The sequence below is a fragment of the Ursus arctos genome, unplaced genomic scaffold, assembly GCF_023065955.2.
Source record: "Ursus arctos isolate Adak ecotype North America unplaced genomic scaffold, UrsArc2.0 scaffold_21, whole genome shotgun sequence".
Classification (NCBI taxonomy): domain Eukaryota; kingdom Metazoa; phylum Chordata; class Mammalia; order Carnivora; family Ursidae; genus Ursus; species Ursus arctos.
Genome location: NW_026622886.1, coordinates 7,916,071 through 7,942,239, shown reverse-complemented (window position 1 = coordinate 7,942,239; position 26,169 = coordinate 7,916,071). Strand labels below are relative to the sequence as shown.

The window sequence follows — 26,169 nt, the reverse complement described above, 5'->3', positions numbered from 1 at the left end:
TCCTGGTGCTGCCTCAGACAGACATCAACCTTCCCAAGCCTGTTTCATTTGTAAGTGCTCATGAATGCTATTCCTGACACATCCTGACACATGGCAGGTGTTTAATGTTCATCTCTTTCCCTCCTGACCTTCACCAGGATGGGGAGAAGGCTGAGGTCAGTTGGGTGTGTCCCTGGGGAAGTGACCTGTCATTTCCTCTCTCCAAGAGGAGGAAGGTGGCAGTATCTTCCTTGCTCTAAATGGAACTCCCAGGGCGCCTGGGTGGCTCAGTCGTTAAGTGTCTGCCTGCGGCTCAGGGTGTGATCCCAGTGTTCTGGGATCGAGCCCCACATTGGGCTCCTCTGCTGGAAGCCTGCTTCTTCCTCTCCCACTCCCCCTGCTTGTGGTCCCTCTCTTGCTGGCTGTCTCTCTCTCTGTCAAACAAATAAATAAAATCTTTAAAAAAAAAATGGAACTCCTGCTTCATGTCTAGCATAATGGAAACCTGCCTGGACTGCTCCCTGGGATCTCCTCTTCCTCCCCAGTACAGGCCTTTAGGGCAAACAAAGTCATCAGCCACCCACTCACCATGACTGCAGAAATCAGGCTAGAATGTCATCTCAGTCCTTACCCCTTTCCTTACCAAAGACACTACACCGTGTCACCCTCATTTCTATTGATATCTGAAAGTCCACAATCTTTATTACACAAAGAGAATTTGTTAACATTTAGAAGACTAAGCCATTCCCTCAGCAAACAAACATTTAATGAGCATCCTCTAAGAGCTCATCTGGGGAAATGCCCACGGGAAAGGTAATACACTGAAAGGCAATTCATACCAAGGTGCAAATGACTAATACCTGATCATTCCAGAAAAGGGATTTAAATGGTATAAGGAGGATGAGAAGGGGACCATGAGAATATTAAGTGTTTGATTTAGAAAGGGGGTGTGGGGCCTGTCAAGGTGTGAAGGGCAGGGCTCAGAAGGAAAAGACTAAGAAAAGTTATTTTCTATCCTTCCTCCCTTCCTCCCTTCCTCCCTTCCTTCCTTCCTTCCTTCCTTCCATCCATCCATCCATCCATCCATCCATCCATCCATCCATCCAAGGTTCACTATGTGCCCAGCATTGTGCTAGACCCTAGGTATTGCACTAAACAAAACAGTCCTCCTGCCATCATGGTGCATACAGTCTAGCTGGGAGACAGACCCAGAAGAAGAGCTAGACTGCATATTTATCTTCACTCCTGTCTTCTTTATCATAAGTTACCAATTGATAAACTTCATGAAGTCCACAGTCTTATTTTGGACTTAAATTGTGTGTTTACAATTTTAAAATAGAAAATTCATATAAAAAATTCAGATTTCTGACTTCCCCTGAAAAATCAATGACTTGGCAACACCAGCCCCATATTCCTGCATGGTAACAACTGGGTGAGTGAACAGCAGGTGCTTCCTTCAGAAGGGACACCAGTTCTCATGCCCAACACAGTCCCCAATGTTCCGTCGTCTTGCTGAAGCTGAAAGCAAGTGGCAGATACCATTTGTCATAAAGCATGTGCTGTTTTTTCCTTATAGCAGGGAAATATTTTTCTATGCTTGTTCCTTTTCCTACCGTCTGCCCCTTCACTCACCGACCATCTTGTCTCCTGTAAGCAGCTGCACAGGCAACCCCTAATTTAGCTAATTCCATTCTGAAGATGACAATCAGCTCAGTGCAAATCTTCAGGAAACCTGCACCCTTACCCTTCCTGAAGATCCAGGGTGGGAGGTCAGGAAAATGGACATAAAGCACTATCCTCTCTCTTGCCATCACAGACAGCCTCCCTCCTGCCAAGGAAACACATCCCAGGCAGGCTTCCACAGGCCCCAGGAGAAGAGACATTCTGTAATGAGGCTGGCATCTGCCCAGTGACCTGCCTCCCCCAGGGCAAGGCTGTAACCGGGCGGGGTGAAGTCTGTAGACTCCGGCACTGGAACAACTATTGCTAAGAAAGCCATGGCATCTGAGGGACTCCACTTATAAGGTCATTCAGCGGACCTGGGCAAGAAAACCACGCTTTGGAGGAAGAGGAGAGACTCATAAGGTAAACAGCTGACTTCTTCGGAGAAAAGCAAGGCAAGGCAGAGAAGTGACCAAGACAAAAAGTCACAGAGGAAAAAACACAAAGCTTTAGGCTCAAGACTCCTGTGAGGGCTTACGGGCCAACCCTTTTATAGTTAGGGCCTCTTCTGCACCATGCTTCCCCAATGGCCAGCCCAGTTGTGCCTGAACACCTGCAAGTGATGGGGAGCTCACTATGTCACCGGGCAGCCCACTTGATCTTTGGATGACTTCGCCATTCTATATATGGGCTGAACTAGATCTCCTGCTTAAGTGGTCTCACTGTTTTCAGCTCTACCAGTTGGAAGCTACATGAAAGAAGTTCTCTAACTCAATGGTTGTTAAACTTGGCTCATCGTCGTTTTAAAAAATACAGTTTCCCAGCTCCACTATAGATTTCTGATTCAGTAGTTCTAAGGGCACATTGCCGTGCGACCAGTCCTGCACCCATTTGAACTTCCAGCAACAGGACCTCCATCTGCATTTGCATTGAAGGAACCAAGCAGCTCTCTTGCACACGGTCTTGGTGGGACTGTCCCAGGACAAACTGTGGAACCAGCCAGGTTTGTTCTTGCCCAGGAGTTTGATTTGAGAGTAGAGAGGCACATGGCTGGAGGGAAACAGGAGCTGACTTCTCTAGAGAAAGCTGCCCAGAAGTCCCAGCCCCCTAGATTCCAGTGGATCCCTGGGTCCTGGTCTCTCCAAGACTTGGGTCTGCATTATTTTCTTTTGATTCTGCCTCCCACACCAATTATTTTCTTTTGATTCTGCCTCCCACAGCAATACATCCCCACTTTGACTAAGTTAGCCAAAGTCTATTTCTTTTTCTTGAAAACAAAGAACTCTAACTATTACAGAAGGTGTAGGCTGGTGCCTGGGAATCTGAATGTTGTTCTGATAGAAATGGTATTTTGGGGAACGTGATCTTAGTCTATCATCGTTTGACTTAAGAGGAAACTAACGCCCAGAGAGAACAGTGGCTCCACTATGATCCCATAGCATCAGCAGAGAAGGGAGTAATCCAGAAGAAACAGCATCTATCAGATTTCTCCCCACATTCCCTTCTGCTCAAAGACATTTCCCCCAGATTTTCTAGCCAGTTTCAGAGGGTGAAGACTCTACCAGGCGAGAGACAGCTCTTCACTGTTTTCCCCCTCCCTCTCTCTCTCCCTGAAAGAGCTGGGTAGGAAGCAGCAGGGGCACCAGGCCTCAGGATTGGACAGCAGGAAGACCTCACGGAGAGAGGTCAGCACTTGAAAAATTCCTCAAGTCAAAGGGCTTGGGGCTTGGGTGCCACACAAGGCCCTCACTGTGTGCGCACATTGTCTCCCTGATAAAAGGGGCCGGGCCTGGGAAAACGGAGCCTGTCTCCAGGCGACTAGGCAGGCTGCTGGGGAATGCCCAAGGCCCCTCCCCTCCCCCAGGCACCAGGGCCAGGGCCAGGGAGGCAAGGGGGAGGGGCAGGATTGCGGGGCAGGTGCCCAGAGTGGGAGGGATGAGTCCAGAAGTCCAGAGACACTCTAGGTGGTGTTGGGTGGCCTGTGTGAGTTGATGAATGAAGTGAGGAGGAAGGTGACATGAGGCCTTTCCTTTCTCCCTCTCCCTTCCATCCCTGCATTTCCCCACTGCCAACAACCAAGGCCTGCCTTATTGAAGAAGAGGTTTAAGGGTAGAGGAAGTGGTGGGGGCAGATGTAAGGATTCTGTTTCCCAGAGCCATATCTCTTCAGCAGAAAGGTACGTGTCTCCACTGTGAGCACTCCAAGCAAGTCTAGGAGGAGGGGTCCAACCCAGGCCTCCATCTTCTCATCCTCACTGTAGAGTGTCTGCCAGTTTACCAGCATCCAGACACCCCTCCTCCAGGGCTTCTGGAAGACAGCCCTTGAGCCTATCCAGCTGAACTGAGAAGCATGCCAAGTGGCTTCCTTCCCCTTGGCTTCCAGCACCATTATATTCATCAGCAATTAGTAATTGCAATTAATTGTTAATACAGTTACCATTTCGGTGCCTGTTATGACAAGTTAAGCCCTGTACTGGCCCCACCCATGCCATCATCTCTAATCTTTGCAATGACCCTTCACAAAAGATCCACCATGGTCCTGCCTCACAGCTGAGGAATATCAAGTTCCGAGGTCAGACTTCCCAAGGTCACGTAAGTGAGAGGGAGAAGGGACCCAGGCAGTCTGCCTTGGGACTGTACTAGTTTTGCTCCCTCCCTACTGGTGCCTGACAATCCTCAGTCATTGTCACAGGCAGGGAAAGCTGCTCTTTGAGAATGGGGTCAATTGGGGGACTTGCTTTGGTTCTCCAACCAGAAAGCAAGGAAGTGCAATGGCTAGACTCTCACTGGGCCTGTGTTAGCAGGGCTGAGATGGTAGCAACTGTCTATCATTGCCATCCCCCATAAACAGGTTATCTAGATAAAATACAGGTTAACCAGTTCAATTTGAATTTTGGATAAACAACCAACAATTCTATATGTATAAGTATATATTTAAGGTATAAGTCTATACCAAATACTGCAGGAGACAAATGGATTCATTATTTATCTAAGTATTAACTGAGGGTCCTGTATTTTTATTTGCTGAATCCAACAACCCTACCCCAAAGCCACTGCTGGTGGTGCCAGCTCTGAGTTCAAATCCCCCCTGTAGGTGGCACAGTGGGAAGCAGAATATCCTGGTCACCATGGGGCCAATTAGGCCCACTGCGAGGCTTCAAGGGGCCTGCCAAGATGCCCTGCAGTCCTCATGCCTTCAGTCAAAGCACGCTGAAGCAGTTCAGCCCCTCAAGTGGAGGCTGGAGCCTTTGACTAGCCAGCTGAACAAAATGGAGGGGGAGCCTTGGGCATAGCATGGACATCAGGTACTCTTCCAGAATTCCAGCGTAGCTGAGTGTTTTCTGAGAAAGACTCTCCCCAGGGCATCCTCGATCCTGAACTCTCCCTAACAGTAATACCAGACTTTGGCAAGAGCATCTATTTGTTCATTGAATAAAGCATCGTGTATCCTGTCTTACCTTGTGCCAGGTACTGGGCTGGCCTCCAACAATATGGTATTCAAACATAGGAGGCCTAAGCCCTACCCTCCTGGAGCTTATGCTCTGGTGTAGGACCAAGCACAGGTAAACAAACTGGACACATGGAACAACCCTGTGAGGGACGAACAATAGGCTCTCACTGGAGCCTTTCACATTCCTGCGAGCTTAGTCGTGTGGTGACAGTGGTGGCATTCTGGTCCCCACTTTACAGATAAGGGAACCAAGGCCCAGAAAGGTAAAGCAGCTTGGCCAAGACCACAAAGCTGGTGAGTGGCAGAGCTGGGACTTCAGTTCCTATCTGCCACCTGCCAGCCCTGAGTTCCCTGCATTTTATCTTTCTTCCCATTTTAACTCTCTTGAGAAACATGTCTGACATGTGTTAGGAAATCACATATTTAATATCAAAACACAGGGGGAAAGAGCAGAAAAGATCCTTCTGGAGCCTTAAGATGAGGAAAATAGCCCAAAGGCAATTTCTACGAAGGATCCAATTCCCAAACCTGAGATCACGAGTGTCTGGATGGCTGCAGGAACCCCTTTTCCTCCTGGCACCTTATCGTTCCAGCTGCCCACAGGGCTCCAACAGGGTGGGGCTGCCTGGCTTGAGGTGGGGCCCTTTCCTCTGAGGGTGAGGTCACCGGGATCCTGTGCTTGGCTGCAGTGCTGTTACATGGAGTCCTGCCACCCTGTCCCCTCCCACTGCTCTCAGACACTGGGTGTGTGCGGGTGTGTGTACACGTGTGAGCCTCCCGAGCAGGCTCCACAGGCCAGTGCCCTCACACACAGCATAGGAGGGCTTGTGCTCAGGTGGGAGTGGGAAGAATGCTGAGAAAACATTCTGGGTGTCCAGAATGGTCTGAGCTGGATCCCAGATGCCACTGACATCCGTTTTGATTTTGGGCTCAGAGCCTCAGTTTTCCTTATTTATAAAATGAGAATAGTAAAAGTACTCCATACAGTTGTTGGGAGGATTGAATTAGAAAACTATGAAAACTATTTAGCACAATGTCTGGTGGTGGAAGTACACAAATGTCTGCCACATGACAATGATGAAGACATTACCCCACCCCCAAAGAGTTCATAGTTTATTCATTTGTGCGTTCGTTCATTTTTTGACCAAGACTTTTCAGCATTTACCTCTTGCCAAGCATTGCAGTCCTGCGCAGGGGTCAGCAGGAGTTGTGGTGTCATCAGAAATGCCTTCTAAGAAGTCAGTCCTGTTCCATTCCCAGCCTCGCTACCCACCCGTTCCTCGTTCCTTGAGCAGGTGCATGGTCTCTGTGTTCTGCTTCCTCACCTGTATCATACCCCCTGGGCAACTCAGGAAGTACCTACGACCAGAGCTGTACTAGCAAATGATTAATAACCAGCTCTGTGAGGAGAACTAAAAGCCCTGTTTTGTAGCATTTGCCAGTTTCTGTGGTGTAAATGCTCTCATGTGACTACTCTGACTTTCTGTTGGAATGAGTATGAGATGAGAGGGGAAGAAGAGGATTTCAGAATGTCACCAAAGTCACTCTTCAGTTTCACTGTCACCATCCCCACCTGTCATTACCAATAACTCATCACCTCCAAAGTCACTCATTCAATTAACAGACATTTCCTAATTAACTGCCTGCCCTGTTGTAGGCGCTGAGATACAAAGACACCATCTGGGAGTGGGTGGGGTGGTGTGGTGGTGGGGACATAAATTATCATACAGCATCTCTTGGTGAATCTAGAAATGCACGAGGTGCTTTAATGGGTATCACCAATCATTATTTAGTAGGACAGTGTAGCCTGATACACTCTAGGCTGGAAGGATAGTAGCAGAAGGGTGTTTCAAACCAAGAATCCTTTTTCATTTCCTCCCCAACAAATAAAAGAAAAAAGAAACATAGGGAAGGGTGGAGAATTGAAGGGAAGGTAACAATAGATCATTGTTGAAATGGAATAGCAGACATTCTGGGAACAAGGCCATGGGTGAGGTAAGAGGAGAGGAGAGCCAGAGTTCCACAGGCCATTGGAAGGAGGGGTTGGGGGCAAAAGCTTAGCTCTTTCTATCCCCTCACCCCAACACCCTGCTCCTCAACTTCATCCAGGCTCTGGAGATCTTATAGGCAAAACCATGAGCAGGGTTTTGCTTGCTAAACCTAAGCCCGATTATGAGCAATCTTTTTTTTTTTTTTTTTTGGGTCACATTCAATGTTTTGATTTTGAAATCAAACCTGGGGTTCTGATATAGTCTGCGGGCAATAATAAAACTTTGTGCAAACTTTCTTTTAACAATCTCAAATAGCAGCCTTACATTTAGCCTCCCATACTGGAAAATACAGAGCCAAGATTTTATACATAGGTGAGTAAAAACAGAAACCTCTGCACTATATGTATTATATCGCTGACTCCTAAGGTAAGGTGCGTTTCGGGCCCCGTTATGCTCATTAAAAGTTATCCTCATTGGACTGGAGTGGGAGCAATGACATATGCTAATTGAACACTGACTGTGTTGAGTACTAGGGATATAAGGAAGAACAAGACACAGGCCTTGTTTTGGCAGAAAAGACAGCCAGCCTCCTAACAGCCAATGATAATACAGTGTGAAATTACTGTAGCACAATGAAATATGCTTTAAGTTATATAAAGGAGGTGCTTGTTAGCACTGTTGGCAAGGTGGGGTGTGTCAAGAGAAGACTTCACAAAAGAGGTGACACCTGAGCAGGCTTTTAAGGGTGAATGGAAATTGGACAAATGAATAAGATAGGGAAAGGCATTCCAGGTAGCAGGGAGCAGAATGTGCTAAGGCAAATGTATTTGAGAACTACAGGTTGTTTGTTATTCCTGCAGAATAAATAGTACCACAGGAAGTGGAGCTAGAGACAGAATTAGAGAGAGGCAGGCAAGCTGATGACTGAATTTGAACTTCAGGGCAATTATGCACCAACAGAGGATTATAATAGGGGATGCACAGTAGGAGCAACCTGATCAAGACTGTGTTTCAAAAAAATGACCCTTTGGTGGTAACATGGAAGGTAACCAGGAGGTCAAGACTGGAGGCCTGAGATGAGTGAGGCTGCTGAAGATTCTAGGCGAAAGAATGAGTGGACAGGTAGTAGGGCTGAAGAATACTAAGCCTGAAATCCATTTATTTTATTTCTCCTTTCCCTTGTGGTTCTCAAGAATGACTGATCTCCCCTCATCCCAGAAGACAGCACGAACTTGAGTTCAGACCTACTACTGAGCTGGCCCAAAGTTCCCCAAACACCACTGCCTGAGGTAGGCTCACCTCTAGGGACAACTCCAAAAGGTGGTAGAATCTTACAAAGCTCAGCTATGAATTGTTTTTCCCAGCAAAGGTGGCTTTGGAGCCCTCTGTTTCTCGTCCAAGGATAAAAAGCCCTTCCCCCCAGGTCACTGGGCAGGTATCAGATAGGCCTTGGGGGGCCTAAGCTGGTTCAAGAGTATCTGCAAGCTGGCCTCCACCAGGAGGGGGAGAATGGGGGTTTCCTGCAAACTCCCTCACTACAAGGAAACCTGATTCTGCAGGAAGGCCCAAGACCAAGAATGGGAAGACAGAGGATGTAGAGCTGAGAAGGGAGAAAAGGAAGTGGCATTGTTCCTGGTGGGTTCACTCTCAGTCCAGACAGTAGCTATCTCCCCCTTCATTATCATCTCAAAGGGGGGGATAAAAGGGGCCCTGTGAGCTGGCTTCTCCCCTTTAACAACTTCTTCCTCTCAGGAGACAGTTTGCACAATGAAGGAGGGGCTAGGCAGGGGCTGACCCAGGCAGCCCAGGCTCTGCCAAGGCCACCCAGGACAGTGGGGCTGGCTCGCCACCTGCTGGCCGCTCCTGGTTGCGGGGGACAGGCATCCTTCAGGAACTCTGCAGAGGAGGACTGGGATTCCCAGGCAGCCTGCATCGATCTGGAGAAAGCTGGGAATGTATTGAGATTCAGAGAGAATAGGAAGTTGAAGAAGAATCTAGGATGGAGTTCTGCAAGAAAAGCTGATGTGTCTGCAGGCAGGAAGTCTCTATCACAAATGTCCAATGAATGCAGAACCAGGTTCCAGTTAAGTTAATGAGTGTCAGTTTCTCCCTTTTTCCCTTTATTACCCACTGAGGGGCAAGAAAAAGATTGCTGTTTTTGAGATCTAATTAAAGTGTGAGTATAACAGGCGTGACTGAAATAGACTGGGAGACATTGCTCTGGCCAAAATTGTGTCCCCCATCAGTATGCACAGCCTACAATTCACTCATTAGTCATGCCTGTGGATTAGAGAGATGGAAGACCAAAGTCAAAATTTAAATGTTACTTGGATGGGTGAAATAGGCGATGGGATTAAGGAGTGCGCTTGTTGCGATGAGCACAGAATGATGTATGGAAGTGTTGAATCACTATATTTTACACCTGAAACTAATATAACACTGTATGTTAACTGGAATTTAAATGAAAACTTAAAATAATAATAAAAATTTTACTTGGGTGAGGCCATTCATTCCATTTCAACCTCATTCACTGTGCCCTGACACTATACTACTTACCCCATGGACACCAGGAGGACAGAGATGAATAAGACCCAACTTTATCACTCAGGAGCTAACAGGCATGAGTGACTAATAGAAAACTCTGTACAATGGGATAAATCCTAATCCACTCTGTCCATTAATGGGGATGAAGAGATTAAATAAACATACCTATGAGGGGCTGCCATCAAGATGACTAATGTTGCACAGAAGGTCACAAATAGTCTGCAACAGCAACATACACCTAAGTAGCACCTACTGTCTACCAGACACATCCTAAGCACTTTTATATTAACTCAGATTTTAATCCAATTACATACAGTAACTCTACAAGGCAGATACTATTTTATTCACATTTAGGTGCAGTAACTTGCAAAGGTCGTTCAGCTACTACAGGGTAGAGATGGGATCTGAACCCAGACAGCTTAACTCTGTGTTCCTCACCATTGTACTGTGCTGTCATTTATCAGTTCCACCTCCATACAGAAAGTAACTTTCCTGACAAACAGGTTTTTTAAATAAGCCCCGACCACTGCCATATCATGGCAAACCCTAACTGAGCCAGAGATAACACAGCCAACAGAGAATGCTCAAAATCAAGGTCAAGCACTGGGTTAAAAAGAAACAGAGGACTGCAAAGGCCATGCAGGCATTTTGGTTCTGGGCAGACAGGCAGCAGGATTGTACAGGCAAGAGTGCCTGGAAGCAACATCTCTGCAGAAATCAACCACTAAGCTCAGAACCTAAAGATGGTGCTTTTACATAAGCGCGTAAACAGATAAACAAGGCTTCATGATGACAGGCTTCAAGCAAGCGGCGATAGCGAAGATAATGCAGACTGCATCAGAACAGAGGCCATGCACATGACCATCTTCCTTAAAGACGAACTGATTTCTTAGCAAGAAAGTAAAGATTGCTGTCTACACCTGCTGAACACCCTTCCATATTGACTGTACTGAATATGTATTATACACTATAAATATCTCCTACTCCAAAGCACAGGCTCAATCATTCCCAGCCTGAGCTAACTTCTCAAGGAATGAATTTGAGTACACACATGCATGTGAGAACAGCAGGGCCTCTGGCATGCTCAGTGAACTGAATGCATTAATTTATTCACCCAAGACGTTAACTACCGAGAGCCTACGACATGGCAGCCTTTCGAGACACATGCATGCAACCTTGCTCTCCAGCACCATGACCATGTATGGGTCTACTGTCAGAAATGCCCTGGATGGAGTTCTTCCATGTCTCCACATTTGGACTTATTTCCTGGACTGCAAATTCTATGTCTCAAACTAGGACTGATAATATGTATCACGCATCTCTACCAAAAACTTGCAACTGCCCAGATCCCTGTGAACAGGGTCTGTTCACCATTTACCCGAATACCTAAGATGGTGACTTACACTCAACTGGTGCTCAGGAACTACCTGTGGAACAACTGCTGCAATGACCTTGACACATGTGCCCAATCTCTGCCTCTGGAGAGCTCACCATTTATTGGCACACCTAACAAGAGGCTGGAAGGCACATCGTTTCTGCCCACACTTGGTGTGAAGAGAACAGATTCTGGAGCCAGACTGCCAGTATGTGGAAGAGCTGGGATACAAACTCAGGCACTCTGGTCCCAAGGGTGTTAGATAAGGACCACGGGCCTGTGTTGGTTTCTTTTACCCTCACAGAAACCTAGATGAATGGACGGAGGATGGCTGAGGCTGAACGATATTAAGCAACTTGCCAGAGTTATTTCAGATTTTTAAAGTTTTCCATTTTTAGGAAGGTAATACGGCACACATACCATATATTATGTAATACTTCCGGTGAGCTCTGGGCAGCACCCCCACAGCAAACGTATTAAGATGTAAACCAAGATTGCAGTAGATCATATGGTCAAGCACAGTGAGTGGTATAACAAAGACTATTACAGTCTCACTTTCCCTCAGACCAGGCTTTGCTGCCAAATGGATTATAAAATATTTTTCAGTTTTCAGAGCTTTCTGGATTTTGGACTTACAGGCAAGGGATTGGGACCTGTCAATGTAAAGCACAAAGCAGGTGCCATGGTGTCTGGCATGCAGTAGCCACATGGTACATGTAGTTTCCTTCCCTCGGGCCAGTCTCTGATACCACCAAGCCTCTCAGCTTTCCCCTCTCCCCTACTGCCCCCCCCCCCAGGACTGAGATAAGCCCCATCTCCTCTCTTGCCCCCAGGCGGAAGCACCTACAGATTCTGGCTTACCAATCTGTGTGGGCATCATCGATCACCAATAGGATCCTGGGCCTTTGAACAATGGGAACGGAGGGACCTGGAGGCTCCATCAGCCCTGAGGGGGCTTGTGAGGTCTGCTTCATGGCACTGGAGAAGGAGCTAAAGAGGCTGGATCCTGGAGAGGAGAAGGAGGCTGCCAGGGGCTGGGGGTGCCTCCTCTCCATGGCTGGGGAAGCAGGGGAGCTGGTGGAGCTATCTGGGCGCTGCAGGTCTGTCATGTAGCCATTAGGCAGGTTGGCCACGAAACTGCTGTCGGAGAGGCGCCGCCGGAGGAAATTCATGGCTATGGATGGAAGAGATGGCTTGTTCCTACTCAGACTTGTCTAGGTGAGGCCCAGAACACAGGCTTTCAGGGAGAGGAGGTGGTGGGGTCTTGAGCCAGAAGAGCCAGGGGAATCCTGCACAAGTCGGCTTCAGCTGTCTTTGCTAACCTGGTGGAAACAAGCCAACACACACATTAGTGGAAATGACCTCCACCCCTTAAGAGCAAACAGATATGGCACCTTCCTGCCCCACTGTTGGGGGTAATATAAAGTGGGACATCCTTTTGGAAAGGAATTTGGCAACATGTAATTATACCATAACCTTTAACCTACAATTTCCATTTTCTGGAATTCTATCCCAAGAAACGAATCTCAGTTACAGAAAAAGCGTCTTGCACAAATATATTTTTCACAGCATTATTTACACTAGCAAAATATTGGAAAGAATTCCAACCTTCAGTCACAAAGTAACGAATAAATAAACTACAGCACAGTCACTTAGTTGTAAACTTTTGTAGCTATTAAAAGAGGGTACATATAAAGAGATTTTAGTACCATAGAAAACATTTCATTTGTAGTTAAGAAGATCATGCTACAAATTTATTGGGACAGAACGACTATAACCACATAAAGGAAGAAATAACACAACTATGGGAAGCAAATACACTGGAATGTTAACTGTAACTATATTTGGGTAATGTGATTACATGGCTTTTTTTTTTTTTTCTTTTTCTTTCCACTTACCTGTATTTTCCAGATTTTCTAGGATATATATTGCTGTGGACTGAATTGTATCCCCCAAAATCATGCGTTGAAGCCCTAACTCCCAATGTACTGGTAACTGGAGATGGTGCCTTTGGGAGGTAATGGAAGTTAGATGAGGTCATGAGATGCGGCCTCATGATGGGATTCGTGGCTTTATAAAATGAGACAACAGCGAGCTTGGTCTCCCTCCACCAGTTGAGGACACAGGGAGAAGGAAGATGTCTGCAGGCCAGGAAGAGAACCTCACCAGAAACCAGCCATGGTGGGACCCTGATCTCAGACATCGAGCCTCCAGAACTGTGAGAAAATAAATTTCTGTTGTTTAAGCCACACAGTCTGTAGTATTTTGTGATGGTAACCCAGACAGACTAATAAACATATGTATTGCTTTTCTGAACAGAAGAAAGTAAGTTCAAAAAAACCAGATTATTCACTTGAGATCTAGATATCCCATTGAGAAAAGTGATTATTGAAACAATGGAATTAGACCCCTCATAGTTTTTTGTGATTATTTTATATTTTTATTGAAGTAAAATTTACTTCCACTGAGATGAACAGCTCTCAAGTGTACAATTCTTTGAGTTTTGACATACACTGATATAAGATTTATTATATTTATGTGGCCTCAGGAAGTGCTCTTGTGTCCCTTTCTGGGAGCCCACACGTCCTCATACGCAAACACTCTTCTGATGTCTGTCACCGTATATTAATTTTATCTCTTTTTAAGCTTCATATAAATGTAATCATATGTATTAATCTTTTGTGAAGGGCTTCCTGCCCTCAACAGAGTGGTTTTGAGACTCATCTAGGCTACATGTATCAACAATCATTCTGTTTTTCAATTTCCGAGTAGCACTCCACTGGATGAATAAACCATAAATTTTTACATCCTTTCCTGTTGATGGACATTTGAAATGTTTCCAGTTTGAGGGTATTATGAACAGGATTGTTATAAGGATTTTTTATTTTAGCATTTTTTGTGGGAAAAGGAAGAAAGAGAGAGTAAAAGAGAGACTTTTCTTTGGGAAAATATCTAGAAGCAAATTTATTGGATCATAGGGCAGAAATACGTTTACCTTCTTAAGAAACTGTCAAAAAGTTTCCCGTAGTGGTTGTGCTATTTTGCATATTTCACTTGAGTGTTCTGGTTGCTTTACATCCTTAACAACATTTGGTTGTTGTCAGTCTTTAATTTTAGCCATTCCAATGGGTGTAAAATAGTGTCTAATTGTATTTTTAATTATTTTCTCTGATACAGAAGGAGGTTCAGCAATTTCCATGGGTTTACTGGCCATTAATATATCTTCTTTGGTGAAGTGTCTGTTCAAGTCTTTGGCCCATTTTTAAAATGTGGGTTGTTTATATTTTTATTAGTGATTTGTATTATTTGTGATTTCTTTATACATTCTGGATATAAGTCCTTTGTCAGATATGCATACTGTGAACATTTTCTCTGTCTTTGGTTTGCCATTTCATGTCCTTCATGAACATTAGTTTGATAGACTAAAAAAACTCTTACAAAAAGTTGTTCACTTAAAATAAAAACATTCTAACGAGAAAAAAAAATTTATACCATAGGATGAGACTCTTCCATATTTTGGTTATTAGGAGTATTTTATATGTACATACAAAAATGTATATACACACACATAAGTATACATATTTATATGTACATATGTGAAATGTAACATAAATCTGTAGATGTTTTGATAAACAAAAGTTCAAAATTTTATGAAGTCCAAGTTACTAGATTTTCCATGTGATTAGACCTTTCTGTATCTGCTTTTAAAAATCTTTGCCAACCCCAAAATCATGATGATATTGTCTTCTAATCTCTTACAGAAACTGTATAGTTTTAACTTTTCTATTTAGGTCTATAATTCATCCAAACTTGATTTTCTGAGTGGTGTGAGGTGGGGTTCATTTATCCAGTTTTCCAGCACCATTTATGAAAATATTTTTTCCCCAATGAATTCCTTTAGTGGCTTTCTTGGCACCAATGAATTGTATATGTATGGGTCTATCTCTGGACTCTTTATTATGCTCCATTGATCAGTCTGTCCTTACACAGTCTTGATTACTGTGGCTTTACAGAAAGGCTTAAAATTGTGGAAGGAGCAGAGATGCCCTTCAACAGACAAATGGATAAAGAAGATGTGGTCCATGTATACAATGGAATACTACTCAGCCATCAGAAAGAACAATTACCCAACATTTGCAGCAACATGGACGGGACTGGAGGAGATTATGCTAAGTGAAATAAGTCAAGCAGAGAAAGACAATTATCATATGGTTTCACTCATTTATGGAACATAAGAAATAGCAGGGAGATCGGTAGGAAAAGGAAGGGAAGAATGAAGAGGGGGGTAAACAGAAGGGGGAATGAACCACGAGAGACTATGGACTCTGGGAAACAAACTGAGGGCTTCAGAGGGGAGGTGGGTGGGGGACTGGGATAGGCCGGTGATGGGTATTAAGGAGGGCACATATTGCATGGAGCACTGGGTGTTATATGCAAACAATGACTCATGGAACACTACATCAAACACTAAGGATGTACTGTATGGTGACTAACATAACATAATAAAAAAATTTTTTAAAAAAGGCTTAAAATCAGACAAAATGAGTCCTCCAACTTAGATTTTCTTTCTCAAGATTATTTGAAGTATTCTAGGTCCTATTTTCATATGCATTTTAAAATCAACTTGTATAAAAAAGTGGTGGGATATGGTTTGGGATTATATAGAATCTACAGCTCAGTTTGGGTAGAAATAACATCTCAACACTATCGAATGTTTTATTTTTTGAACATGGTAGAGCACTCTACTTACTAAATATTCTTTCGTTTCTCCCAGAAATGTTTTGTGATTTTCAATATAGAAGTATTGCACGTATTTTGTTAAACAGATTCCTAATATTTCTTCTGTTTTTTTGTTTTTTTGTTTTTTTTTTTGGGCGGCAGGGGAGGGGGCAGCGACGGTATTTTAAAAGACTCAGTTCTCTAAGTTTCATCTTCCATTTGCTTGCTGCTAGTATAATATATTTGCCAATTGTTGTCAGTATATTGACATGATAAATTCAATTATTGTTTCTAATGGTTGTTTATATATTTCCTAAGATTTTCTATTTAAGCAATCCTGTCATCTACAAATGGAGACATCTTTACGTCTCCTTTTCCAACCTTAATGCCTTTCTTTTTTTCACCTCTTTTATTACAGTGCCTAGGACCTCCACCACTGAATAGAAATGATGAAAGTGGACACCTACCTTTTCCCAATCTTAGGGGGAAAATGTTCACTATCTCACATTACTAAGATGTTAGCTATAATTTTTTATAAATGCACTTTATCAGACTGAGACAGTTCCCTAGTAGTCTTAGTTGCCTGAGATTTTTATCATGAATGGATGTTGAATTTGCCAAGTGATTTTTAATTGAGAAGAACTACAGTTTTTAAAATCACTTATTTACTTAATGTGGTGACTGACTGATCGATTTTCCAATGTTAAACCAAACTTGCGTTCCTAAGATAAATCCTACTTGGTTATAGTGAATTACCAATTTTACATATTGCTGTATTCAATCTGATAATATTTTGTGGAGGATTTTTGCATCCATGTTGATGAAAAATATTGGTCTGTAATTTCCTTTTCTGGTAATATCTTTAATAGATTTTGGGACAAGGGTAATGTTGAGCTCACAAAATATGTTGGGAAATGTTCCTGCCTTTTCTCTTTTCTGAAAGAGTTTATGTAATATTGGTATTATCTTTTTTCTTAAATTATTGGAAGAATTCAACAGTGAGGCCATCTGGGGCTGATGTTTTCTTCACGGAAAATTTTTTAATAATGAACTCAATCTGTTTTATAAATTTATTCATATTCTCTGTTTCTTATTTCGGTGTTCGCAATATGTGATTTCAAGCAATTTGTCCATTCTTAGTTGTGAAATCTGCTGGCATGAAGTTATTCATAATATTTTTTTTATTATCCTTTCACATTCTGTAGGATCTGCAGTGATTTTCCCTGATATTCTTGACATTGGTGATTTGCTGTCTCTCTCTTTTGGACTAATCTGTGTTGCTAGGAATTTATAAATTTTATTAATCTTTTAAAGAACCAATTTGCAGCTTTTCCAATATTCTCCACTGTTTGTTTTCTATTTCACTTGTATCTGCCCTTTATTACTTCCTCTCTTCTTACTTTGGGTTTAAGGGTTTGATTTTTTCCCCTAGACTCTTAAAATAGAAATGTAAATCACTAATTTGAAACCTTTCATCTCTTCTAATATAAGCGTTTAAAGCAATCCATTTCCCTCTATGCACTGCTTTAGCTGCATCTCAGAAACTTGGCATTTCGTTATTTTCATTATTCAATTCAAATTATTCTTAATTTCTTTGTGATTCTTTTTTGACTCATGAATTATTTAAACATCTTTAATTTTCAAATTCCACTACTCTTTCAGATAATTTATTATTGTTGTTTTTAATATGACTCATTTGTGAGCAATGAACATAGTCTATAAGATTTTAATCCTTTGACATCTCTGACATTCATTGAAATTCATGTTATGGCTCAGTAGGCTCTATCTTCATGAATGTTCCATTTGCACTTGAAAAGAATGGGTATTCTACAGTTGTTCAGTGTAATGTTCTATAAATATCAACTGGATTGTTGCAACTCAGGTTCCTCAGCCAGGGAGGACGATTCTGCTATGTGATTTGCAAACAGGAAGTTTATTGGAGAGTGCTCCCAAGATTAACAACTGCAGGCAAGTAGGAAAAACAGAAATGAATTGAACTGCAATACAGTTTTAACAGAGGCATCAGTCAATCTTATTGAGGATGGAGCCGGGCATCTCTTTAGCTTTCCTCATTTTCTAGCCACTTTGTTAACCTATACTCTGTCTGCTGACTTGTCAAACCAATACAACTGCAGCTTTCTGCTTTGGTTTAGCTGCTCCATGCCACGTGGACTGGGGAACGCTTTCAGGAAGAGTCACATAAATGTATATCTCGCTTAGTGGGTGTGATTCTCTTCTTTCAAGGGTCAAATCCCATCCAGATTCTACCTACTTTTTGTTTCTCTCCAGAAACCTCAAATAGTTTCTTTTAAATATTTTATTCAAAGTTTATAATTATCATCTATGAGAGAATTAGTCCAACACGAGCTGCTGAGTTATTACTCAGTCTGAACCTCTTCCATTTTTAAACTACTGGATAGGAAAGGAAAGTTAATAAAATACTAGATTGACAGGACTTCAAAGATTAATTAACAGCCGATTCTGGGAGGAAGAGAAGGACACGAAGTCTCTCCGGAACAGAATGGAGTAGAGCAGGGTAATACTCAGCCCTATGCTGCCCCACAAATGGCCACTAGAGGGCAGGAGTGGCCACACCAGAAAGACCAAAAACAAAACAAAACAAAAAACAAAAAAACCCCACAACTTTGCAAGCTTACTTCTTGGAGGCTGTGGCAGGAAGGCAGACTTTACTGGGAAGGGTAAAAAAAAGGTTGAAGACTTCTCAGAATTGTTGGTTGACCCATTCTAGACAGAAGTAAGTTGTAAATCATAGGGGCACAAGTTTTTCATCGAAGTGGGAAAGATGGGGCACTAGGGTGGCTCAGGGGCACCAGGGTAGCTCAGTCAGTTAAGCATCCAACTCTTGATTTCGGCTTGGGTCATGATCTTGGGGTTATGAGAATGAGCCCTGTGTCAGGCTCCCCATTCAGCAGGTAGTCTGCTTGAGATTCTCTCTCCATCTCCCTCTGAACCCCACCACCTGCTCACACTCTCTAAATAAGTAAGTAAATAAATAAATAAATAAAATCTTAAAAAAAAAAAAAAGTGGGAAAGACTCCATAAGAATGAGAGCTGCCCAACAATAGTAACACCGGCTGCTTTGGGAAAAGATGAACAACCGATCAGCCTAGACTGGAGAGTGAATATCTCTGCTCAGATGTCTCCCAGACACCCCAGATTCACTTCCTTGCTCATTCTCAAATAAGTTTATGCACTTGGGCCCCCCCACTTCCCACTATCTGTCCACTCACTCAGGCCAGAAACTGGACACTCATACTTCGCTCCTTCATGACCCTCACCATTTCAGCCGCTCAGTCACCAGGCCCTGTCAATGCTGTCTCTCCCAGCACCTTTAATATCATCCACTCCTCTCCATCATTCCTACTATAGACTTGGCTCACACACTGATAAATTTAAAAATGAGACAAAGACCTTAACAGACATCTCACCAAGGAAGATAAGACAGATGGCAAATAAATATATGAAAAGATGTTCCACATCGAATGTCATCAGGAAAATGCAAATTAAAACAACAACAAGATACTACTATACACCTATAAGAATGGAACACTGACAGCACCAAATGTGGGTGAGGATGTGGAGCAACAGATGGCTGATGGGAATGCAAAATGGTAAATCCACTTTGGAAGACAGTATGGTGGTTTCTTATAAAACTAAACATCCACTTACCATACTATCCAGCAATCATGCTTCTTGGTATTCACCCAATGGAGCTGAAAACTTATGATCACTCAAAAACCCACCAATTTTGTTTATATTACCATGTTTACTCATAATTGCCAAAACTTAGAAGCAAACAAGATGTCCTTCAGTAGTGACTGAATAAATAAACTGTCGTAATCCAGACAATGGAATATTATTCAGTGGAAAAAAGAAATGAGCTATCAACTCATGCAAATACATGGGAAAACCTACATGTGCATTACTAAGTGAAAGAAGCAAGTCTGAAACACTACATACAGTATAATTATAATTCCAACTATATCACATTCTAGAAAAGGCAAAATTATGAAGACAATAAAATGATCAATGGTTGCCTGGAGTTGCTGGGGCTAGGGGGTGGGTACTGAATAGGCAGAGCATAGAGGATTTTTAGAACAGCATATATATTCTGCATGATACCATACTGATGGATACATGTTACTATACATTTGTCCAAACCCACAGAATATACAACACCAAAAGTGAACCATAAAGTAAACTACAGAGTTTGGAATGATTATGATGTGTCAGTGTAGATTCATCAATTGTAACAAATGTACCACTCAGTTGGATAAGTTGATAGTGGGGAAGGCTATGCCTGTGTGTGAGTAGGGGATATATGAGAAATCTCTGTATCTTCCCCTTAGTTTGTTGTGAACCTTAAACTAAAAAAAAAAGCCTTTCTGTAAAAAAAGGAGGGGGGGGGCTTCTTAAGTGCAAGACCTCTACCAAACCCAGGCTAAAGACTATCACGGCCTCAGCATTCTGGTGCTGAACACAACAGGACAGAGGTTAAGCTCACGGACCCTGGAGAGAGCTGGCCTGTGTTCTAATCACAGCTCTGCTACCTACTCCCTACACAGCCTCAGGCAAATTTCTTAACCTCTCTGTGCCTCAGTTTTCTCACCTGTATGGTGGGGATAGTCTAATAGTATCTAGAACATATCTAAAATATATCTAGAACAGTACCGGCATATGATGAGCAATCTGTGTTAGGTGCTGTTATTATTCTGATTTTTCTTTAGACAATGTGCATGTCCCATTGCCTGAAGGTCTAAACAGTGTGGTCAGCATTAGTCTGGGAGACAATGTGGCAGGGACTGCAGTATTCACATGAGAACTGGCTTTGGAAAGGATCTGATTTTGAGACCCAGCTTTGTCTCTCGCAGCTAAGTAACCTCTGGGCCACAGGTTCTTGATCTGCAAAGCAGGGCTACTAATCCCTACCCTTCCTACTTCACAGGTCTTGGAGCAGACCAAAAGAAAATGCATTAAGTTGCTTTTCAAAATATTTACTTTTTAAGCTAACAGAGTAAAACAGACTTTCTGGTGTAGAGTTCTATGGATTTTAATGCATTTATGTAACCACTGCCGCAACCAGGGTACAGAACAGTTCCATCGCCCCACATGGAATTGCTTTCTAACCTTTAAAGTGCTCTGCAAATGTCAATGGCACAAGGTTTCATGGGCTATTACCTGGATCTCCTACAATGGGATGTTAGTTAAGGAACATTCGAGGCCCGACATATATCTTAGAAAATAAAGGAAGATGAATTCCAACGATTGACCTTCCTGCTCACCAGCTGCCTTTGCCCTGGCTGTTCCTTCACCTGGAACGCTCTTTCTGCAGAAACCTGCATGTCTCACCCTCTCATGTCATTCAGATCTTTGCTCAAATGTACCTTCTCAGCGAGGCCTCCTCCTGACCACCCAATGTTAAACCGTCTGGTACTTTGGATCTCTCCTTCCCCATTCCACTCATTTTTTCCATAGCATGCACTGCCTTCCATAAAACTATATACTTGTTGGGGTGCCTGGGTGGCTCAGCCAGTTAAGTGCCTCACTCTTGATTTCAGCTCAGGTCATGATCTCATGATTGTGAGATCGAGCCCTGTGTCAGGATCCTCACTCAGCAGGGAATCTGCTTGAGATTCTCTCTCTCCCTCTGTCTCTCCCCACCTCCATGTGGGCTACTCTCTCTCTCAAATAAGTAAATCTTTAAAAAAAAACAACAACAACTATATACTTATTTATTTTGCTTATTGTTGATTCTCTGCTCCCTCTGATAGAAAGTCCCCCAAGTACAGAGATTATTGTCTGATTTGTTCACTGTTGTATCCCAAGCACTTAGAAAAGTATCCAGCATGTCATAGGGGATCAATAAATACTTGTTGAGTGAATCTGTTTAAAATAACATTATGAAATTAAACCACACTCACCTTTTGCTTGTGAAGACTACAAGTGTGATTATATACAAGGAAAGTAGCTATCACAGCATCTGACACATAAGCCTAAACTGAACCACAACTGGAATAATGCAAAGGAATATTTGATTTAATTTTTAGTGCCCTCCTCCCTTACGTAAACACACCAAGTCTCAAAAATTCTCTCTCCATCTTCTGTTTGGCAAATGCTGACAGATTTTCTTCTTCCTTCCCCATTAGGAACCAGCATTTGAATAATTAAGAGCTGCTAATACCCTTTCTGCTGAAAGTTTAAAAATTCATGGAGACAACATGGGCTTGGCTTCATCAATATACTGATGAACACATGCAGTGTGGGAGCCTACGGTGAGCCTGAGAATCCAGAGGCTGTGCCACTCAGGCTGCAAAACTAAGAGACACTTAATTTCCTGAAGAAAGGTCAAACTTGCATCTGCCAAGGGAGCAGCTCCATCTCCACATACAGACAGACCTGCAGGGTCTTTCATCTGCAGAGCTCTGTTCCAGCCACACCTACATGAAAGCATGTGCTGTCATTGATGAGTTCCAATCCACTCACACAGGCCTTGATCTCCTGTGAGTGGCAACACTCTTTTTCCCACAGGTGGGACACTGAGGGTCCCCAGCCAAGAGGATTCAGGCTTTAGAGGTAGGATACGTGGGTAAGAGAAGCTTCTGCACCAATAACTCCCTCCCCTTGTTGGAGAGCACGCTGGGATGTCAGGAAATTTTGTGGAAGAGAGTCTCCCAGGGATCAAGAGAAGTGAGAGTCTTCCATTTATTTGAGACTACCCACCCCAATCCAAAATATATTCAAATAAATAAATGCCAAAACAGGGTCACAAAAAAATATGCATGTACAAGAGCATTTATATCAAACAAGTTCAAGTTTTTAACCTAAAATTATAAAGCAACTATAACCCACAAAATAACCACAGGATTTATTTACAGATAGAATTTATAAAGCTTTCCATGCAGCACCAGATAGGATTGGGACACAAGCTTAGTGTTATCTGACAGTCACACTGGCTTGTCTCTGATTGAGCCAGACCTTCATCTGAGGGTCATGACAAAAATCTAAAAAGAGGCCCTTGATCACTTGAGGTCTGGAGCCAAATGGCCATCTTGGGCTCCCTCTGTGATTGCTGCCCATGATGGGCCCTTAAAATAAATAAAGGTGACTTTTAGCAATGTTACCTTATTAAAAAAAAATAGACCATATGTACTTTGGGGGTATGTTCCACAATATTATTTCCAGAGATTTTCATTCTAAACTGGGGCCAGAGAGCTCCCCACTTTGGTGATCATCTGGAATGCAGGCCCCTCTGGGCAAGCCCCACTTTCGAGGGCGAACAGCTCTGCTTCCGTCACCACTTCATATTCACTCCAGTCAGGCTCAACTCCCAAAGATACCTCTTTGATTCTCCTGCTGCTGCTTCTCCAGTGTTCCATGGATTCTGTCTCTAAATGACTCTGGCTTCCAATCTCATCTCTCTCCTCCCTGCAGGGCCGGGCCACCCTCATCTCTCTCGGGTGAAAGTGTGACAGCCTACACACCTGTTTCCACTTCTAGCCCCTTGCCTACATGGAAGCCAACTGACCTCTTGGACTAGACATGATCATGCCACCTCCTGCAGAAAATTTTTCTGTGGTTGCCATGGCCTCCAAGATAAGGTCATTCACATTCAGGCTGGAAACTCCAGCCCTCTCACCTCCAGCTTGGATCAGACCACTCCTGCCCCCCCACCTTTCCTTTCTCTGGCTCAGTCTTATCTGTTAACTCACTCTTTAAGATGCCTTCCCTGATCCTCTGCTCCACATGTGCTAACCATAGGGCTCCCTGAACATGGCAGGTCCATCTCAAGGACAGCTCTCCCACACGCAGTGACCTCTGCCTGGCACAGCCTTCTCTGCACATCATGGTTAAGTGTCCCCTTCCTTCAGCGCTCATCTCCTGCACCACTCATTCGGGACGGCTTTCCTGACCATCCCCAGCATGTTCCAGGCTGGGTAAGAGGGGTGTTCCATTGTTTTTGGAAACCACTCTTGGGTTTCTTTCCATCAGAGATTGATTGCTCTGTTGGCTTACAAGTCTCAAACTCCACTATGCACCCATATCACCTGGAGCTCCTAACAATACAAATTCCCAGGCTTTACCCTCAGAGGCTCTGATTTTGCAGGCTGGAAAAATAGCCCAGAATGTGCATTTAACAAGCTCTCCAAATGATCCAAATGATTTGTATGTGCCACATTTTGAGAAATACTTCTCTGGACCAGAATCTCCAAAATGGGAAGTGCATCCCCGAGGGTTTTTCAAAATGATGCACTGGAGTGCAGGAAAAAAAAATATTGGAACTTTTTATTTCCAAATTTTCAATCTAAATTCTTTTTTGTGTGTACATTTATGGTTATAGTATATTAGTAAAGTACTCATGATTTATACATAGATGAACACACCTACGTTGGGATGGGCAATTTTATAGTTTGAATTATTAGTTACAATTTTGTACTCCTCCCAGAATCTACACAGTTTGTCAAGTGACTTTGCAGTTCTTTCCACTAGAAGCTGAGTGACTCCTTGCCCACTGACTTTGGGCTCAGCCATGTGACTAGTTCTGGCTGATATGACAGTACACCAGTTCTGAGCCATAGACCTGCGAGACACCACGTGTTTCCACTTGCCCTCTGGTACCTCTGCCAATGCCCTGAGATCATGTCCCATGGATCCAATGAGGAACACAGACACTTAGAGAAGACCTAGACTCAAGCAGGACCTTAGAGCTGCCTAGACGAGTCCAACCAAGATCAGTCAGCTCCCAGTCAACTGGAAGATGCATGAGTAAAAAAAATGCTTATTATCTACACCACTGAGTTTGTGATTATTTGTCATAGAAGTGGCTCCTAATACAGCAATGACTGGCTTAGGTCTCAGGATCACTGAGGGCAGAGTCTGTGTTTCAGCTCTGTATCCACAGCACCTTGAACAACCTCAGTAGATAATAGAATTAATTGATTGATTGATTGATTCTTTCTCTATTTCCTGAGAAAATTCTAATCTATACTCTCTATGGCCCTGTTTGAAAGGATTTAGGATTAACTCACTTTTCTAAAACCAACTATAAGGGCTGGGGCTTCTCGGGTCCCCAGATCACCCTTTCTGCCAGTCACGTGCTGAGCTTGTCCAAGGGTACCCAAGGCTCCTGTATAATCCTGAGGTTAACATACCACTGCCTATTACCCCTAACATTAAATCTCTGAGTGACCCAAGGGCTGACCTTGCTTAGGTTTTTTCTTTTCTGTGGTCAGTTGGGCTCTCTGGTTCACTAGCCACCAGTAATCCAGCAAGACTGCAGTATCCAATCTCTGCCTTGAATCAATGACTGTGGTCCTGAAGCCCTCCTTCAAGGACTGGCCCTGATGGGGTCGTGTTCCCCCAGGGGTGACTACTTCCCAACTCCTGGAAGAACATCTGCAAATGCTAGAGCTATGGCTGCCATGCCCATCTACCTGGTTAGAAACACAAGTGCTAGCCACTTCTTCCACGCTCAGAGCTGTGAATGCTCTGCTCCCTCAATCCCTGCCAATGAAAACACAGAAAACCTCTCTGTCCTGATTTTGTTGAGAAAACCTGGCTTTTGTATACAATGGGAAAACTTAGTATCCAAGGGAACATCCAAGTCTCTGGAAACATCACTGTGGGTCTGTGTTCCCCAATGCGCATGCCCTTGGAGCAGCACCTGCCTGAAGGTCCTCTTGCCCACACCTCATTTTGCAGCAATAGGCCCGGAAAAAGAACATTTGGATTATCTCTATATGAAGTCAGGAAGGTTTGAGGTTTGGGAATGCCAGTGGGGTGCAGAGTGTGGTTCGGAGCAGGGGAATGCAGGAGGGAATCACCCTTGATGATTCCCTCAGCAGAGCTCCTGGTGCCTCATCTTGCATGTGGGCCTGCTCAGAAAATGCAAGTGGGGCAGCATCAGCTCCATCATTTTTGTCTTTGTCCCATTTACAAAGAGTGATTCCAAGGAGGTTCCTTCTTAGAATCTGGGCTTTCTTTCTTTTCCTCTTCCCTCTCTCTTCTTCTTTCCTTCTTTGTCTTCTATTTCTCCATTAAATCAGAGCTGCTTTTTCAGGAACTAATTTTGAATTTGAAAGGGACTTGGAAGTTGATACTATTTCTTTAATCCATACAGAACTCCCTTCTATAGGGTCTACAATGTAAAACTAACTGCTATCATTTACTTAGCATCTATGAAATGCCAAACACTGCGCTATCATGAGCAGGATGGATAGATAGACAGATCGATCGATCGATTGATCGATCCTGCTCAGGAAGTGCCATCACCCCCACTTTATAGAGGAAGAAACTGAGAAGTAGAGATGATAAGTAATTTACATGGTCACTCAACTTGTGAATCATCATTACAGTCCTGTCAGGCATTGTTCTAAGCACTAGACACACATTAACTCATGCCATCCTTCCTCTAGCGTATGAGGTAGGTGT

The 26,169-nt window shown here is 43.4% G+C and overlaps 1 protein-coding gene across 1 annotated transcript in view; it reads right to left on the bottom strand.

The window, feature by feature from the left end:
- The window catches only part of SYN3 (synapsin III), a 452,237-nt gene that overhangs the window by 405,761 nt on the left and 20,307 nt on the right, over positions 1-26,169 (bottom strand). The window contains exon 2 of the mRNA XM_044384458.3: positions 11,863-12,323. Coding sequence (XP_044240393.1) covers positions 11,863-12,173 — 311 coding nt within the window. The 5' untranslated portion in view covers positions 12,174-12,323. The remainder of the gene's footprint in view (positions 1-11,862; positions 12,324-26,169) is intronic.